We start from the raw sequence: 19,649 nt of genomic DNA on the forward strand, positions 1-19,649 counted from the left end.
TGGGACACTTGTATGGAAAGTACATGTTCCCTCAGACCTTTTTTGTCTTTCCTGTAACAGCTAAGCAAAGCCCCTATCTCTCTTGTTGTCTCTCAGGGCCTGGGGCCTGCTGGGAAAACTGGGAGTCTGGGAAAGAAACCAGGTGAGTGGCTTCGAGGCAGAAAGTTCTAAAACAGGATGATAAGGATGAATTCCTCCTTTCTGTTTGTCATCTCCGATTTTTAATTAAGATTTACATTACTGTAAGTCTTTCTGGGCTCTCCCAGATTGAGTAAATTAAACTTTTTTTCTTGTCCCATTTGCCACCCCTTCTGTATTCCTCTGCCCTTATCCTTTTTGTCCTCCTCCTTCCCTCTTTTCTATACATTCCTCCATGCTCCCTTGTTCAGAAATTGCTCAGGTGATCGCCCCCTACACGGCCACGGGGGCGGAGCAGCTCACCTTGGCGCCTGGCCAGCTCATCCTCATCCGTAAGAAGAACCCTGGAGGCTGGTGGGAAGGAGAACTGCAGGTCCAGCAAACACGCACAGAAAGAGCCATGCAATTTGTTTTGCCATTTTGACCTTTATAAACATTAACAAACCTACATGAGCAGAATAGACAGTAGGCACACTGGTCTAAATCATTTTACTGTTTTGACCTTTATAAATATTAACTGTTGAGTCATATAAACATTGGGTAAGCTTAGCTTAGCAGATGTTTTTTTCACTCAGTTGTTATTATTAGCTTTGGCTGGGGTTATTTGCACTTTATTAAAATATATCAGGAACGTTTTGTGTACCTTGAGATATTAAGCATGGTTATACGAGCCATTGCATTACTATATATGGGTACCTCTGGCAAGATCTTTCCTCACACTTAACAAGCTGAAATATTCGTTTGCCTTGAAGCCAACTTATCAACTCAGAAATTTGTATGATGGGTTTATTGGGTACACCATGTAGATGATGTCACAATTGCAGTATAAATATGTTCACAGATGTTTTTTCCTGTTATAAGGTGGGCTAGCATTTTCTGGAGATTCTGACTGTTTTCTCATTTCTGTAAACTCTAGGCAAGAGGAAAGAAACGTCAGATCGGATGGTTCCCGGCCAATTATGTGAAACTGTTAAGCCCTAGCACCAGTAAGACCACACCCACTGAGCCAACTCCGCCCAAATTGCCAACACCTAATGCAGGTATAGTAGACTGATGAGCATTTGAAACCTACAAGCTATAACATCTCCATGCTTCAATATTTCATTTTTCTAAAGTTTCGGAGAACAGACAAAAAAAGAGTTTAAAAATACTATTAAAAACAATGAATACAGTGATATTTATCCAATGTTTCATATACTGAACTGGACAGAATCCAATTAAACCAACTATTTATACTCCCTTCATTATGAAACTTCAAGTCAGTCACTGTTGTTGTAGTACTGTCTATATATTTGATACGCTCAGCGATGAATATCATTTGTCAAGGTAACCATGAATATTACTGCCTACTTGCAGTAGGTTTGTTATGTTTGTAGAAACATTCTATTGTTAATTGGTGAAAATGTTTAAATATAAGCAAATTAATAAATTTTCATGACATAAGAAAAATGTTTGTAGTGTGAAAACACTAAATTTTCAAAATATACAGGGTGAATAACAGTGTTTTCACATATAGTTTGTTTTAAAATAACCGAACAGAGTTCTGTTAAAGTGAACCTGGAAGGGAACCAGCTGCATACGGCCTCAGTTCTTTTTGTGTTCACGCTGTAAGTGAACTCCAAAGAGGACTCAGTTTTCTTTCTGGTCCTTTGAGAGCTCAGACCGCTTCTTGTTCAGACCACAGCTCCATTAGAACTTGGACCCCTTTCATAGCACTCACGGTGCACAGCGCTCACCAAGTGGGCAGCAGTTTCTGAAAAATCTGACCCATTAGGTGACGAGAAGAACCGCCTGCTGCTCTCCTATTGGCTGTGCTGAAACGATTGGCCGAAGTGCATCAAGCAAAATTGGGAAAATGGCCCTGAGGGGTCTGCCATGGTGGGCTCTGTTTTCGGCTGTGCTTCTCACTGAAGCTCCACCTGGCAAATTTTCATTCATTCAGCGGTCAGTGTGAAAGCAGCTTAAAAGTGCGTTGCGTGCCCAGCTCGGGACTTTAACACCGTAAAATCATGCGAGCTCTCGCATCTTACCACTTGACTATGTCAGCACTCCTGTCTGTCTCACATCACTGACAGACTTTATCCTGAGTAGAACTTTATAAATAATCCTGGGCTGTTTTACCTGCTGAAGCGCTGAAGACTGTGGCTGTGTGGACGCTGAGCCTCGAGGTCTTCACCATAAAGAAAAGCTAAAGCGGACTGGGGCCGTTTTGTTTTCACAATGAACAAATTAATTGAACCACAAAACAAACTACAAACGAACTTGGTTTGTTTTTGGGGCCATTTAGAGGGGTCCGAGTTCGTTTGGCGTGTTCACATATGCAAAAGAAACCATGACTCAGCGGTCTGAGTCCACTTCAGACGCTGAAACAGCCCAAGTGTGAAAACGCCCTAAAAAACAATCAGATTTCAAAATTATTTATTTTGCTTGTAAATCATTACAGAACAATGCAGTTAATTGTAAATGTTTTAAGTGAGCATAAACTTTATTATGTAATTTTACAAGTGCTCAATATGAAACTCCTCCAGCTGTACGGACAACCTCAATGCCATAATCAAATTCATCCCATACTTGATATAGCATGTCAGGTGTTACTGTACTCACAGCTCTTTCAATGCAATTTGTTGGGAGTGGTGGCACATAAACAGAATCATTAACGTACTCCCACGAAAAGTCACACAGCATGAAATCTGGTGACCCTGGTGACCTTTTTCTTGGAATTGTTGGTACCAGCGATAAATGCTCTGAGCTGTTGGAGGTTCACTGCCATACTGACAGTCAAAAACTCCATGTCCCTCTCTTTCAATTGGTATGTGATTGGTTCTTAGGTGCCACACGGTTGTATAAATTACTCCCTGGTTCATATGATCCATGTGTGGAAACTAAGCTGCAAAAAGAGCCTGTTTTGAGTTTATTATGGTTGTGATGATTTGTCTCATATCTGAGCCCAAACTGCTTTTTGAACGGGGAAGAAAACAGGTCAACAAACTGTGTAGACCAAAAACAATACTATAAAGTGTTGAATATTGGACCTTTAAAAGGAGTCCAGTTGTGTTTGTACAACTGAAAGTATTAATTGTTGTGTGTGTGTGTGTGTGTGTGTGTGTGTGTGTGTGTGTGTGTGTGTGTGTGTGTGTGTGTGTGTGTGTGTGTGTGTCCAGTGTGCCAGGTGATTGGCATGTATGACTACGTGGCTCAAAATGATGATGAGCTGCCCTTTGGGAAGGGGCAGATAATCAATGTGCTGAGCAGAGAGGATCCTGATTGGTGGAAGGGCGAGTTGAATGGTTCCGTTGGCCTTTTCCCCTCCAACTATGTCAAACTGACCACAGACACAGACCCCAGCCAACAATGTGAGTATAGATAAAACTCTCTCACTCTTTTATTGTTTATTTTTCTTTCTCGCTCTTCCTTTCTCTTTCTCTGACACACACACTAATTCTCTCTGTCCTGCCCACTGTAAGCACTGACAACTTGCAAATGCGGGGCCTTTTCTGAAACGTTTTAAAAGTTTCCCCTTGATGAAAAATGAATAACAAGAAAATCATCCATAGGATCCAATTATAAACCATTATGGACAAAATTTCTACCTTTTCAAAGGTAATAGCAAAGATGTTAACTGTGTATTAGAATTTAGTAAGTGTATTAAATTATTGTAGATCCTAGTACTGTCTGTGTAGAGCACTGGTTAAAACTGTGTCCAGTGACCAGTTCCTCTCCCCTGACCGCACTAACTCTGCCCCTCCCTCTCCTTTCGTAGCACCCTCTCACGTTTTTCTCAGCCTCTGTTGTATAGCCTGAGTAGCACAGTATCTCTCATTCTCTCACTTTCTGTCTTTCTCTATCTCTCTTCACCTGCATGCTAGTGTTCTTGTTGTCGTGTCATCTTGTGAGACATGTCCTCCCAAGTTCATTCTAGTCGTCCTAGCTTGTAAATTTTGCACATTGTGGGTATCTTTCTTTTCTTTTTTTTTGAACCTGCTTTCCTTTCTCTATTTTAGTTTTTTACTCCGTTTTTTTGCTTATGTGCTGTGTTTTCCTCTTTCTAGGACTCTTATGTTGCCCATATCCCACTCAGCCTTGAAAGTCCTCAAAGCGACCCACTATCCCCTATACACTGCCCAGCGGGATGATGGGAGATGGAACCCCCCACATTGGTCATGTGACTGCCCCCCCAGCTGGCTTTGTGGCCAGAAGAGACGAATACCGAATACTGCAGAAAGAGCAGTCTTTAACCTCAGTATTCAGAAACATAGACGCACGCAAAAAAAAATTACCAAGCAGCATTCTCTGCATTAAAGAAATAAAAAAGAAGAATGCTTATTACTTTTTAAAATTCTCTTTTTTGTTAATTGAATAAATTAACAACTTCACGTTGATTTATATATGAATATAACCAAATATGAATGCTGGATAGTGGGTCCTTTTGTGGCTTTCTGTGATTCTAATTCTGTAGCATCACTAATGCAATTCAAATCGGAAATACAAAAAGGAACGCTTTTGAACTGGTTAAGCAAAATAGACTCCATTTGATGTTAAGCTCTGCCCCACTTGATTCTTGACTAATGCCTGCCTTTTGCTCCTTTCAAGCCCCACCCCCTCACTCCTCATTGGACCCACAGCACCACAGAAAGACCCACTATTCATGCCCTGTGTCTTCCCAGGGCCTGATAAACTACATATGTGTCATACCTGACCTGTATCCTAGTGTCATACAAACTCAAGTGGGGTTAGGGCACAGTATTGTCCAGAACATATCCGACTGTTTTTTTTTCCTATAATTATTATTAATATTTGAATATTTATATAAAGTTATGTTTCTTTCTTTTTCTTAAACATTCTTCAAAGTAAAAGTGCCAGAAGAGGTTTTTGGGACAACGCCACAGAACATGGGTGTCCAATTTCATCTGCAAGCAGCTGCAGATTTTTCATTCCAAACAAGCAGGAGCTCACTGATTTTACTTGTTTAATCAGTTCGTCTTAGTCTCCAAACAATTTATCAATTATATTCCTGCTTTTCTGGAATTCTGGAAAGCCTGCAACTCTGCTGGGCCTTTGTGGACAAGATTACAACCTACCATACAAGAACCACTTTTGGTTTCTGGAAGAAAAAAATTCAAAGTTGTTTCAATTTAGTTTTTAAAAAGAGTTATTCATTGAAAGAGTCTTTATGGCAATGGCTCTCAGACCAGTTCTCAAGGCCTCCCTGATGGTCTTTAATTTTGATATGTTAGGCGTCTGAGGTGGATGCTGAGGACTAGTTTGAGAACCATGATTTTATGGTGCCAAAGTGGTTCTTCTGTGGCATTGCTCCAAAAAACACTGTTTAGCCCCTTTGTTTTTAAGGGTACATAAATTTGTTTGTTGGGAACATATTTCACAAAGCAGGATTTGGTACCAAAGCTGGATCACTTAAGCCCAAAGTGAGGGTTGTCCAGAATGAACATCTATTGAACATGATTAACTTTTGCCTTAAGTTAACCAGCCAGCTGACTAAATCACGCTTTGTGACTCACAGAGCATTAGTGTTGATCAAAAGATGTTAAAAACGTTTAGGTAATTCACAAAACACAGTTATAACCACGGTCCCCAGTGTCGGATATGTGCGGACCTCCTGTAGAGTGCTGTTGTGTGTCTCATAGAACACCCCTCCTCCATCCTTGTAGAACACAGGTGCTGTCAGTCATTTTGATGGGCAGGATGGGACCTCTCCATTCATCCAACCACATGCCTCTGTGTTGATGTTTGTCACATGTTCATACCAAAACATTGGATGAATAAGTTTGTATTTGTGTGCTTGCTGGTCTTGTTTGTTTGTTTTTTATGTTTGTTTTTTGTTTAGTTCATTTGTTTTGTAGTGTTCGTGTGACGGGGTTGAGAAACAATGTTTCAAACCAAATACTGCACAACTGCCACTTAGGGGGAAATGATACATCAATGGGTAGTGTACACACATACACACTTTGTTGGAATTGGTGCACATGTAAAGACTACAGTCTCCCATTCAGCGTGAGCAAACCGTAGAGGATTCAAAATGTTTAATTTCTTGTATACTTGTGTTTTTTTTTTTTTTTTTAGTGTAGCTCGTTAGTTATGTTTTGCATCTATAGTTTCTCTACATTTATTTTTTGTTTTCTCAGATTTTGAAATTATTTTTGAAATTGTTGAGGTTGATTTGGAGAACACTGTGTCAAGTTGCTTACACAGCTGCTTTATATTTTTATAACAATCAAAAAATTGTAATTCAGAGTGTTTTAAAGCACGCATAGTACAATGTGCTTTCCCTTCTGAACAAACAGTAGTGGGTGGGTAGAAAAGACTGGGGAGTCACCAAACATCCATATTAAACGTATGAAATGGACATCGACGACATCATGAATATTTGTTCTCGAGTTTTGAGCCCTACCCGCCCCCCCCTTTAACTTGGACAAAACAGCCTATTGAACAAATATGATAAAATACTAGATCTAAGCATAATTTTTCGCTAATCATAATATGCTTATGAATAAAAAATGTTTACAACTGCAAGAAGAAAGACTGTGGTATTATCTTTTTATTACAGGAATAAGAAACCAAGTCCCTGGGCCTGTAAACTGTCATTTTTTTTCTGCCTGTTAGAAAAAGCATGACATTAATTTATGCTTCAACTTTATTGTACTGGTGGTACCATATCTATGATTTTATCGCTTGTTTTTATATCTCATAACAGTATTGTAATTATTATTGTTCAGAAAATGAATTGAAAATGTAATATCTCTAATCAGCCTTTGTGTTTTTTTTTTTTTGTTTTGTTTTTTTTTGCACCCCCCCCCCCCCCCCCCCCCCCCCCCTACCTTTATGGTTCCTCATTGGTTCCACAGTGTTAAAATATTGGAGTGTGCTGCTTATGATAGGCTTGTTGGACTGTCCATCATGTCCATCACATCCTGGATCTCCTGGGAGGGCTTTTCTTTATTTTATTTTTTATTTCTTTGTAGAATATGATACATGACTTGTTCTGTTGTGGAAGCACAGCAGACCCTAAAGGCTTTTTGTTTAGTTTTAATATCTGTGATACTGTACATGAACCCCCCCGCCCCCTCCAAAACCACCTTTTTCCCAACAAATCCAAAACTTTAACCATTGCACTCAGTTAATGCAGCATTTTATCAAACAAAACATGAATGTACAAAAGGAAAAAAAAAATCATATACCACAGACCCTTAGCTTTAATAAAAGTGTCATGCTATCTTTATAGAAAATGACATGTAACCATTAAAGAATTCCATGGCAATGGCGGACTTGTGTATTTTCTTTGTTGCATTTGCATTTTCTATGACTGTGTCTCTGCTGAGTACAAGGTATATGCCATAAAATTCAATGCTTTGTTGTTTAATAATCGTTATATTTGTATATGTTTTATAATTGCACATCATTGCACTTTTAAATTTACAGTTATCAGTGATTGTGTTTCATCTGAATGATGTGCCTTTTCGCTCTGGATCTGTCATCAGTTCTCAGTGGTTATCTAAGCAGTCCTCAGTGACCCCCAGATGGTCCACATGTTTAGATGCAAAGCAATTCATGGACCTGGCTTTTAACTCTCTCCCATCCACTCACATTTAGCAGGCAGAAAATTCTCAGGGAACTGATCTTGGCAGTCAAATAGTTTTTGATACCTTGTATGAACAGTGCTTCACATCAGTGCTGCTGTGTCCCTGTTGTGCTATCGCTGACTGTTGTAAGAGAGCAAAAATAGACTATCTTGTAGAGCCCTGAGGACTGGTTTGAGAGCCACTGGTCAATGTAATGTTACATGTAAGATACTGGTGTGTTATAAACAGTGCAGCAACAGTTGAGATACAGTAGATCTGAATGTCAGAGTAAGAACTGAAAGTAATGAATGGTTGTATGTCTGAGCAAGAGTGTGCAGCGTACACATAACTTTAGACAGTCATATACAAACGTTTGAACATCCCTGGTCAAATTGCATTTTTGTAAGTAAGTTAACATATCCTCTCCAGAGAACACTCTTAAATATGACATTTTACTGCAAATGTTAGTGCACAGTTTCTGTTTATTTGGGTAAAACAAAATGCATTTTTTCCCAATATCTTGAATTCAGCTAAATTCTACATTAAAATGTGTAAATGTGCTCTCTGTGAAGGATGATTTCATTTATTTTACTTTAATTTTCTTTTATTTTTAATTTCACAGTTTGAAAATCCCAGCTGTGCTTTACATTATCTAACACTGTATGAACAATTAATGACAAATGGATTGATAGAAGTAGTTCAAAATGGTTGAAATGACACATTTCATTGCAATGACACATTAAGAATGTGTTTTCCTTCTATAAATTTACTCTTTCAAAGAAAAAAAAATCGCTACAAAATGCAATCTTGGTACAGTAATGTGAGTCTGGGCATATAAATGAATTGTATCATCTATACTTAAGACATTTATGACGGGAGATAAAAGCAATGATCTTTGCCCTGCTTATAGGGTGTGCTGACCTCCACCTCTTGGACATGCTGACCCCAATGGAGAGAAAGCGGCAAGGCTACATCCATGAGCTCATCGTGACTGAAGAAAACTATGTCAATGACCTGCAGTTGGTCACTGAGGTAAGATCATACAATTTGTTTATGGATTTAATGCAGAATGTTGGAGTAACAATGACTCCAACAGTCAGTTTTGCTGGGCCAGATTAGGTCTGTGAAGGGTCCTCAAGGGTGGATCTCGACTGTTTTTTCTAATTTAGTTTCTCCCTTTTCATGTTTAGGAAATGGCCATCTGAGATTGGGGAACCTGCACAATTCTGCATAAAATTTACGATAACCAAATGCACCTGGAAAAAATATTTCAAGTTAGATGTAGTTTGGCTGACATTCAATAAAAGAGGGTTTAAGAGTTACCTTATACCAAAGAGCCACAATAACCTAAAGCTGTTGTGTTTACTGTTTCTTATCTGTCCCTTACAGACCTTCCAGAAACCTCTACTGGAGTCAGAGTTGCTGACAGAAAAAGAAGTGGCCATGATCTTCGTCAACTGGAAGGAACTCATCATGTGCAACATTAAATTGCTCAAGTATGACCCCCTGCTGTTTCATCCTGTATTCCCAAATCTCTTAACTAAATCCATGTTTGAGTTTCCTCCAGTGTTCCCTAAACGTTTCCTCTTTATACTACTATATAATGTAGCTTTACCAAGAAAGATCCCTGAAAACACTCGGCATTGATAAGACAGGAGCTGGGATCTCGCTTGAAAGGCGTACATGAGTTGGTTAGAATCAATTAGGAATGTTTTGGTGGTTAAACTTTTTTAGGTGTTGAGCTCAATTACTGATCTTTATTTATTTATTTTTTTGCCTTTGGAGAAAGGATTTCACTGCTGCATGGTTCCTTATTTAGCACATGATGCAGCACAAAGGCTGTAAAGCCCACTGATACCTTCATTATGTAGTTTACTTTGCGGTAACTATGCAGTCATTTCAGATTCGGCTATGTATGGCGGAAGCTTTTGAACCCCATGATCTCCTGTCCTGCATCCAGGATCAGTTGTTGCTTTTCTTCCCTCCAGTTAAATTTACTTTTCTTATTCGTTGAACCTGATTACATTGACTAGGGGGTGTTGATCCCAAGTCTGTATTGAACCACATGATCGCCTTTTCTCACTTCCAAGATCAGCTTTTCTTAGCTATTTTTTTTAATCAAACTGTGTTGATGCAGAGTTACTGACTGTAGTTTAGTCCTAAAATCCCTATCTTTCCTGCAGGGCATTGCGGGTGAGGAAGAAGATGTCGGGGGAACGCATGCCTGTGAAGATGATTGGGGATATTCTGACGGCACAGTTGCCCCACATGCAGCCTTATATCCGTTTCTGCAGCTGCCAGCTCAATGGTGCAACTCTCATCCAGCAGAAGACTGATGAGGTGCCTGACTTCAAGGACTTTGTAAAGGTAAGAGGATGATCACTACAATGTAGGAATGACTGTTGTTGGAATGAAAGTCGATTATTAAAAGTTTGCAGTTATTGTTCACTTAAACACATGTTCAGCGGTGATTTTTGCAAATTTGGGGTGTAGTCATCAAGCATGAATTGTGTATGTGTTACAGAGGTTGGCCATGGATCCTCGCTGTAAAGGAATGCCTCTGTCCAGCTTCTTGCTCAAACCCATGCAGAGGGTCACACGCTACCCCCTTATCATCAAAAATGTATGTACATGCACACATGCCACTGCCTCATCATTTGCACTGAATATATGTTATTAGAAAGAGCTTAGCATGGTTGGGGGGGGGTTCCTGAAAAAGTTTGGCAAATTATTAACAGGTTGCTGTGTCTAGTCCTTGCATTGTTTTCTCACCACACATAGCACATAACAAAAAAAAAAAACATATGCACTATTCACTATACCTTTTACTCAATCCTCAGATTCTAGAGAACACTCCAGAAAGCCACCCCGATCACAGTCACCTACGGCAGGCTCTGGAGAAGGCGGAGGAGCTCTGCTCACAAGTCAATGAGGGAGTACGAGAGAAGGAGAACTCGGATCGCCTGGAGTGGATTCAAGCTCACGTTCAGTGTGAAGGGTTATCAGAGGTTTGTTGTAACGTCTGTGCAAATGTGCTAACGTGCAACAATGTGTAAATCACCACAGGAAAAGAATGGTGCAGTTTTTCCAGTGAAAGTAGAGATTTCCATTTTATTTAAATATTGTAGACCCACATTTAGGATAAACAATATACATTAAGGATATACATATGCCTAAAGGATAAATAATGTTTTGTAAATATTTTAGAATTTTTATTTTTTACATCAGTAAAGTTATCTCCCTGGAGATGATTGTCACTTTTGAACCACAAGACATTATTTATGGATGTAGATGTTTTATTAGTCATTAATGCATTCATTTAGTGTCATCTACCGCTCTATTTATCATTCTGGATTTATTTTCTCTTTTTCTTATTTTTTACAGCTTACTTCTAATGACTTGTGATTATATAGTTTGCACAGGACTAGTACATTATAACATTATAACATAATATTATACATTTTGTATTAGAATCAGTACATTTATTTTTTTACATTATGTTGGTTTTATATATTTTCATATATATTTGAAAACATTGATCCCAAACTTTTGGGTGTTAGTCTGTCTATTCTTTATCATGTCAAACCTCAAAACATTGACCACTGCATATTTGACCCAAATAAGACCTTGAGAATAACCATGTCCTTTTGGTCATCTCTGCGTTCTAGCAACTGGTCTTCAACTCTGTGACTAACTGTCTGGGCCCTCGCAAGTTCCTGCACAGTGGGAAGCTCTACAAGGCTAAGAGCAACAAGGAGCTGTATGGCTTCCTCTTCAATGATTTCCTGCTCCTCACCCAGGTTATCAAACCACTTGGCTCCTCGGCTTCTGACAAGGTCTTCAGCGCCAAGTCCCACTTGCAGTACCGCATGTACAAGACAGTAAGTCAACAATTATTTACTTCTCAGAATATTTGTTATGAATTGTTCTTTGGACCTGTGGTCAATGCCATTTATTTACAGGCTTTTCTTTGCAAAATCTAACTTTTAAATAGTGGTTTACTTGTATGGTGACTAATAGTGACTATGAGAGCCCAGCCTAAAAGCCTAATAACAGGTATTTCCTTCCTGTATTGGCCAACATTGCTGACATGCCTATTAAGGGTATGTTTTACACTCTTCTCACAAGCCTGCATTGCCCCCTTTAGCCCATCTTCCTGAACGAGGTTCTAGTGAAGCTCCCTACAGATCCCTCTGGAGATGAGCCGATTTTCCATATATCCCACATAGACAGAGTGTACACCATACGAGCAGAGAGCATCAATGAGAGGTATGTACAAAGAGCTGCAAAGTAACTGAGCAAAGTTCTCATATTTTTAAAAGTTTTTTCTCCACTCCTTTTCCCTATTTATAATTACTTTAATTTTAGTACATCATAAGGAATGCTATCGAACGTCAAGCACTAGATTTATGGTCAATAACGCATGGCTAATGGGTTGAAATTTGATTTTGAAAATTGGATTGTTCTGGTCAGAACTGCGTGGGTGCAGAAGATCAAGGCTGCCTCTGAGCTCTTCATTGAGACAGAGAAGAAGAAGAGAGAGAAAGCCTATTTGGGTGAGTTATAGTGAATATTAAAAATGCCCATATTAGTGGGTCATTGCGACGTGAGAAACATTCAGAATTTATAAACGCAGTGACATTCTGAAGCATTACCTTTTCAAATATTGATGTCAAATACATAAAACAGCATTAAAATGGATTACATTTTGCAGTGTTGAAAATTGTAACTAGATATTCTGATGTACTATCAGAAATGTCCTAGTTCACTTTAAAGATTTGATGGTCTATGGCTTTGGGGGATGCTGAGAGCTACATTCAGGAATTTGCTACAGCCATGAGCCACATAACCTATACTTGCAGGAATATTTGATAGTGAAACAGGCACAAGGCATATTTCAAGCCTCATGAGTACAAAGTTTTCAGAATTTGTTGGTTTATGTGTATATGTGTGTATTTGTGTTTGTATAGTACGGTCTCAGAGAGCTACAGGCATTGGTAGACTGATGGTCAACATAGTAGAAGGAATTGAGCTGAAACCCTGCCGTTCCCATGGTAAGAATATCTCTTTTTATAAAATCACTAGTGTAATAAATTCACTGGTGGAATTGTTAATGTAGCTGTTTGTTACAACTTAAAATTTAAGCTCACATCTGCACAGAGGGGTACAGTGGTACACAGCTGAACCAGGGTTTTTGGGTTATGTAGTGTAATGTTGTCTGTGTGTAGGTAAGAGTAACCCATATTGTGAGGTGACAATGGGCTCACAATGTCACATCACTAAGACTCTGCAGGACACGTTGAACCCCAAGTGGAACTCAAACTGCCAGTTCTTCATCAAAGACCTGGAACAGGATGTGCTGTGTGTGACTGTATTTGAGAGGGACCAATTCTCACCTGATGGTAAGCAGGACACACAGAGACCATTTATTGGCATGCCCTTACCACCAGGCCCATGAATTAGCTGACATGCGCCTGGGGGCCCGAGCAGCACAGCAGGGAAAAATTAACTCATTTCAGATTTGTCATTGTGTTACGGCTGATTATAGTCCTGATGCTCTTCACGTTTTCCTGGACATCTGCTTAATTTTCTCACCCTGTCACTGCTTAGCAAACGTCTCACTATTTGCCTTTACCTCAGTCATTCTTTCAGGTTTTAGCAGTGAACTAACGAATGTACTTTGAACACACAAGCTGTCCCATTCATTTTCCAAACAATTTGCTGCAAATTTCTGAATATGTTGTACTGGGATTTTGACTCCAGCTTGTGCTCCCATTATATATTATACATTATTATAACCCCTTCTTATGAATTACCTTTAATTTCCTGCATAAAAGTTTTACGTTTTTGGAAACACAATGTTTTTTTAACAGTAGTTGAAAATAGACAATCCATTTTTTTTTTTGCTTAAACCAAAAACTTGTTCTTTTTTTCTTCTTTTCTCCCCAGTTTAGTCATATTTAATTCCACTCACTAACTAGGACATCCCCAATCACATGGTGCCACCAGCGATAGGAGCATTTGAAAACAATCTTTATTTTGTCCAAAAAATCTGATACGTTTTCAGTTATTTTAATTGATTAAATATAATTGCCAAAATGCGATGCACTTGAATCATCACCTTCAGAACGATGCTTAACAATTAGTCAGTACATTAGTATGAGCACTGCTTTGTTCATCCTTTTTTTTCCTTTGTGCATAGATTTCCTGGGCAGGACAGAGATTCGCCTGGCGGACATTAAAAAGGACCAGGGCTCGAAAGGTCCAATCACTAAGAGGCTGCTCTTGCACGAGGTCCCCACAGGAGAGATAGTGGTCAGACTCGACCTGCAGCTATTCGATGAACCCTGACCCTTGTGATCTTCAACCTCCTTTCACTCCAGATTCCATACTGCCCCCCTCTTCCATGGTGCCAGTCCTCCAGCCTAATGTGACAATCCACATCACTCAACAGCACCGTACCCCATTCTGTGTGCGTGGGTGAGAGTGTAGAAGAGAGAGAGGAACATAAAGAGAGATCAGGAAGTATGAGAGGACGGATGTTGGTGTAGAAAAGTAAGCTGTAACGGTCTTGATCAGTCCTGTAGTCTGATTTTTATATGAATTGAACATCATGATTCAAAGCTCATTGAAGAGTTCTAGAGCTGAAGCTGAAGTTTTAAGATGGTGTTGGTCTGAAAGAAGTAAAGGCACTATCTGTGCTTAAATAGCATTTATGGTAGCCCCTACAGTGAATTTTGGTAGCACCTCGTTGGAGGGCTACCTTCATAGGGACAAATGTATTTTTAAAACAATGCTTAAATATTTATGAGCAGCTTATACCAGTAATCGCAAAATAAAGTGACAGTTTTGTAACACTGTTATGAAGCATCAGTGCCAAAGAAATAGGACTTTTAAGGCTGAGGCATAGTTAAGAAAACCATTTATTAGTTATACATAAAGCACAAAAGTACAGATGACTTGTTTGGCTCACATGAATAATTAATTGTGGTCTACTAAATAGAAATTGTTCATAAAAATAATAGCATAACTAATAACTCACAGTACTTACGTTTGTTGCTTAATTACATTTAAAAGCAAGTCATTTTGTACTGAAGTGGAAATACAGACAGGGTACTTTTACTCAAATAATATTTTACCAAGAGTATTGATACTTTTTTTTCAGTACAGGTTTTTTGAAGTTCATTAGCATGAAAATCTTCCACAGAACTGATATATGATCGTAAATAGGCCTCTGTACTTTAAGCTCCATTACTTGGAATGTTGAAACCCAGTGCGATGTTGTGTACTTCATAAACATTATGTCATCCTGTCATTGATTACTGGCATAAGCTGTTCATAAATATTCCAGTATTTCTTTATAAATACATTTTAATTCTTGCATGAAGAGAACCTTTTTATTCATACTATGAAGAGAGCCTTCAAATAATGTTACAGAATTTTTCAGTAACTGATGTCAGTGGTTGTTTTATCTTTTGAATATTCACATGCTGATCTGCAAGACAAGAGCAAATGACAAAAACAACATTTTAAAGTGTGTAAACGATTTGATTTAAGTGCTCACAAGCACTACACAATTCAAAACATTCCTGTTTCAGTTTATATTAGGATATTGTTGTTCATTTGTCAAGCAAGGCATTTAAAATATGAGATCTTGGGGGGTCGGGGTCCACATAGGACGCACTATACATTTAGTGTAAACAAAAGCAGCTTTACCAGCCACCTATTATGGCTTTAATGCAATTTGTTATTGAACATATGTTTCAATATACTTGGCTTCTGGTGCTGTTGACAGTTCCCTTATGTTTACAAGAACTCTCAGTTCTCGATTTCAGAAATAAGTTCTAGAATGAAGTCAGTACTAGAATTCATAAGTGTATTCAACTTTCTGGAATGAAATTGATTATAGAGTTAGGTTCCATGTTCTATGATAAATTTCAGATCACTGCAGGTCAAGGTCTAAAGCATTATACCATTCCAGAAAGTATATGTACACTCCAAACTGTCTATAGACTGAGATACTTTATAACATTGCTGTCATGAAAAAAACTCTGCAATTTTTCCTTCTTGCATAGTTAGAAAACCCTGGGTTGCCGTTTGAATTGGGTTTTAAATGTCATGATGAAAGAAGCAACAAAGTTACATGGGGAAAAAAATCTTGTTACATTATCCTCTATATCAAGTGAATAATGTTTTTAATTCTCCTGTTACCAAGATACCATTTTGGAGATGCAAGTTTTTTTCAGACAGCGTTGATAACTTTAGATCACACAGCCACAAGTTGTTTAACTGTATTGGGATGTTGGGAAACCCATGTGAATCTCAACTTTTAAAGTTTCCCTCACACTCTAGTCTTATTTTGCAACGTGTTAAAACACTTGTGTGCTTTTTTTTTCTTTAAGTTTTCAATGAAAAAAATTCCAAAAGGTGACCAACAGTTATGTACTTGAATGTAATCAGAAGACTGGTTTCTAAAGAGATACTGTACTTCATGCTTTGGGTAACGTAAAGATCAGATGGCCCTCAAACGTCAACATTCACTTGATTGTTTATACTACAGTGGCTGAATTGTGTGCAGAGGGGGACATTTTTGAGTTCATTCCACCTATAACGTGAAGAGCTGAAAAACAAAGTGACCAATAATCTGATATTGTCTGAAATGTATTCCCTGTAGTTTTCCTTTAGAAAAACGCAATCTCGCAAGTGATCATCAGCAATTGAAATTGAAATTGAGGTTTGGAACCACTTTCTGGAGTGCATGCCAAGATTTTTCTCTTTTGGGCTTTTTTAACTGAGAAAACAGAAAATGCATTAGTCCCACGTAATCTCTTGTGTCAAATACTTGTAAAATACTGTTAATGCAGAGCCAAGATTGAGTAGAGTTAAACAGACTTGTATGTTTAGCTTAGTAGACCTTTAGCCAAGTTTAAACGTTTAAATTTTTTTCTCATCTGCCCTTTTCATATGTATAATTTGACTTTCATTTTGGTACACAAAGTAAGCTATTTAACATTGACTGCTATTTATAATTAATACTACATTACTAATGTGTTCTTTTTTAATATTATTTCTATTTTTGAGATTTTTAAGTTCCTGGTTTCTCTCTAAACACTGAACCTTGCTTAGGTTAGTAGCAGTTAGATAGTAGGGGTTAACACTGTAATTGGATTCTATTTGTAAAGTTGAAATGTATCAGGGTTGATATTTTTGGTTAACAGTGTACTTCTTTCTTTTGTTACGAACAGGAAGCTGTAAGTGGAATATAATAGTCTGAAATTTGAGAATTGTATTGCATAGAAATTATGTGTATAGATGGTGTGTTGGTTCAAATGCACCACAGATCAGGCTGCAGGGGGATAATGACCTTATCAGTTTAGTCTGTGATATCCCTCCATAACATTTCACAAAATAGTATAGCTTCTCCACAATGTGTTTCAGTTTTTGTTCTTTTTTCCATTATGGGTTGATTTGGATGGACAGGATGAGATTGGTAGCATTACTGAGCTGGAGAAGTCATTTCTGAATGATACTGTAACATTAAAGGAACACTCTGTGTTTCCCATCTAAGCTCTATCTGCAGCATCTGTGCCATACAGTGAAGTACCACAAACAATAATTTCATCGGGTTTCCTTGTACTAACCTGTTGTCCCAGCCAGTCTATAAAGCATTTCTCTGCCAGTCTAGTTTGACCATTGTATTTAGTTAATTTCTCCACTTTAATTGTTTAATTCAAAGCTGCAGACTGAGACGCTTGCTTAGACAACGACAGGTTCAGCATTTGATGTAGTTCTGCTGTTGCACTCTTTTCCAGAATCTGACCAAACAGGCTGCAGGTCAAATATTATCTTGCAGAAGTTAGCTAAAGTATTCATTTTCTATCTTTGTATTGTACTGCACATTGAAGGGGTCCCTTCCTTTAATAAATTTGCAGTTAAAAAGGGCCATTAAGGACAAGTTATTAATTTTTCAACAATGAAGGATGTCATCACATTTTTCAGTATTTACCACACTTTCATTCTTTTTCAGGAGATGTGCTTTTAGATTTTCAAAGAAATCTGAAGGGATGTTTTTCCACACCTCCAAAGTTCAGTCTTAGAAGTTGGTTGCATTTTCTGCTTCTCACAATCCCGTGATGCAAGTAATTCATTCAGTGATGTTGAGCTCTGGGGTGGGCAGTTCATCAGCAGCTTATTTGTTTGATATCTTCTGTTTGATCTATTTCCTTTTCTCAGTAACAGCTTTTTGACAGCTACACATCCATTCAGACTCATAGTGCTGAGTTGTCTTCTCACAGTGAAAGGATGGACAGAAACACCTCTGGATTGTTTCAGATCTGAATTAAGAGTGGAGCTTGATTTTCTCCTCTCTCTCAAAGATGAAAGTACTATTTATGTAATGGTGACAAACTTGGTGGTCTTCCAAGTCTTGAACGGTTAGGGGTCCCATTTTACCCTGTATCTTTTTCTTGTTTTATTTTCACTCATGTTTTTAGAAACATGTTTTTTTCTGTCATTTGAATTTCCTTTTCCTTCTGCAAGTGTATTATTTTATATCTAATCTCCTGAAAATTAATAACCTTTGCTTAGTGTTAAATGAGAGTTAAATGAAGGGTGGTCTCTGACTTTTACCCAGTACTGAAGGTGCTCAAATACAAAATTAGTAAGGGTTATCTGCAGCCTAAAATGAGTTGTGACTTGTAAACAGGTGCTCAGCAAAGTGATAAATTTATCATGGAAAAATCACAAATCTAGTCGAATGCAAAAGTTAGCACCCCTCAAATTGTGTATTTAGATTCTAAGGATAAATAAACTGACACATCATTTATAGGGAACAAACAAATGTGTCATTTTACTGCAAATTATAGCATATTTAGATTTATTTGCTGAGTTCATTATATTGGGAGACAATAAAGCATAAAATGTGTGTTTGACCAGAGGTGCTTGAACTTTTGCATATGACTGTAACAGCAACAACAAATCAGATCGTGCTGTCGGAACTAACTGCTGTATAAGATTTAACAGCTTTCAGTTCTTTTGCTAGTAAGGAAACAAAAATAATTGTTAATGTTAGTTGACTGTATGCTACAGATGTGACAGACACAGATTGGGTTGAAAAATGCTGAAATGTTCTTTTAAGTGCTGTATGTTTGTGTGTATGTTATAGAGCGTGTCCCTGTGTAGATGCAATACAGACGTCACTATTCCACTGCTGTGCTAGTGAGATGTCAGATTCATTGAGAAGAACTGCTTCTGCAGGGTGTACAAGTTATTCCACTTAGTGTGTGTATGTGTGTGTTTTTTAGCACCGTTTGAGTGCTTCAGTTTGTGCTGGGTCACCTCTGGGGCGTCTTACTGAAAGGCATTTTATTTTAGGGGACGTTGAAGAGGGTACAATTACCTCTTTCATTCTCTCTCTCTCTCTCTCTGTCTCTTTCTCCTTCTTCTTTCTCCCCCCCGCCCCCTGCATCTGTCTGTCCCCCTTCCCACTTCTCCCCTTTCGCCCACTTTACATTGCAAACCAGTAGGCTCTTTTCCCTTATTTTTAATGAGCAGTCCCAATGAGTCAGCGGTACAGTATGTGTTTGTGTTTAAATCTTTGAAAGGAGTATAATATATTTCAACTTGAAGAGTAATTATGTTGATGACAGCATATTGTTATCAATGTAGAAGCAGTGTGTTGTCTTAAATGTTGCAATTAAAGCTCAATCGGACCAAGGACATTGTGTGATTTACTCAGTGCTTGGGTGACTAATGCATCGGAAATGTGAATTAACGTTGTCTTGGAAAGCTCTACAGTCTCTTCACATCTGTTACATTGAGATAGTGATCTCAATGTAATTTAGCATCTCAGGGCTAGATTAAGTCTAGACTCCAGCTAAAATTGTATCACCACTAATAATGCAGTTCTGTCTAAGACTAGTCTTAATCCATGTCCAG

General features: G+C 38.3%; 1 protein-coding gene across 4 annotated transcripts in view; it reads left to right on the forward strand.

Annotated features, from left to right (window-relative positions):
* itsn1 (intersectin 1 (SH3 domain protein)) overlaps positions 1 to 19,428 on the forward strand; it is a 73,183-nt gene extending 53,755 nt beyond the window's left edge. For 3 of the 4 annotated variants that reach the window (XM_017699008.2, XM_017699010.2, XM_017699009.2), the window contains 15 exons: positions 97 to 142; positions 390 to 511; positions 1,055 to 1,178; positions 3,300 to 3,491; positions 8,623 to 8,744; positions 9,102 to 9,208; positions 9,896 to 10,079; positions 10,237 to 10,335; positions 10,553 to 10,720; positions 11,381 to 11,593; positions 11,860 to 11,981; positions 12,186 to 12,268; positions 12,683 to 12,766; positions 12,941 to 13,114; positions 13,915 to 19,428. In XM_017699008.2, the coding sequence (XP_017554497.1) occupies positions 97 to 142; positions 390 to 511; positions 1,055 to 1,178; positions 3,300 to 3,491; positions 8,623 to 8,744; positions 9,102 to 9,208; positions 9,896 to 10,079; positions 10,237 to 10,335; positions 10,553 to 10,720; positions 11,381 to 11,593; positions 11,860 to 11,981; positions 12,186 to 12,268; positions 12,683 to 12,766; positions 12,941 to 13,114; positions 13,915 to 14,063 (1,989 nt within the window). In that variant the 3' untranslated portion in view covers positions 14,064 to 19,428. Of the gene's footprint in view, positions 1 to 96; positions 143 to 389; positions 512 to 1,054; positions 1,179 to 3,299; positions 3,492 to 4,187; positions 6,090 to 8,622; positions 8,745 to 9,101; positions 9,209 to 9,895; positions 10,080 to 10,236; positions 10,336 to 10,552; positions 10,721 to 11,380; positions 11,594 to 11,859; positions 11,982 to 12,185; positions 12,269 to 12,682; positions 12,767 to 12,940; positions 13,115 to 13,914 lie in introns of those variants that run through there. The other variant, XM_037543242.1, reaches the window with a different exon arrangement.
* The last annotated feature ends 221 nt before the right edge of the window (positions 19,429 to 19,649 follow it).

This window comes from Pygocentrus nattereri, chromosome 12 (genome assembly GCF_015220715.1).
Source record: "Pygocentrus nattereri isolate fPygNat1 chromosome 12, fPygNat1.pri, whole genome shotgun sequence".
NCBI lineage: Eukaryota > Metazoa > Chordata > Actinopteri > Characiformes > Serrasalmidae > Pygocentrus > Pygocentrus nattereri.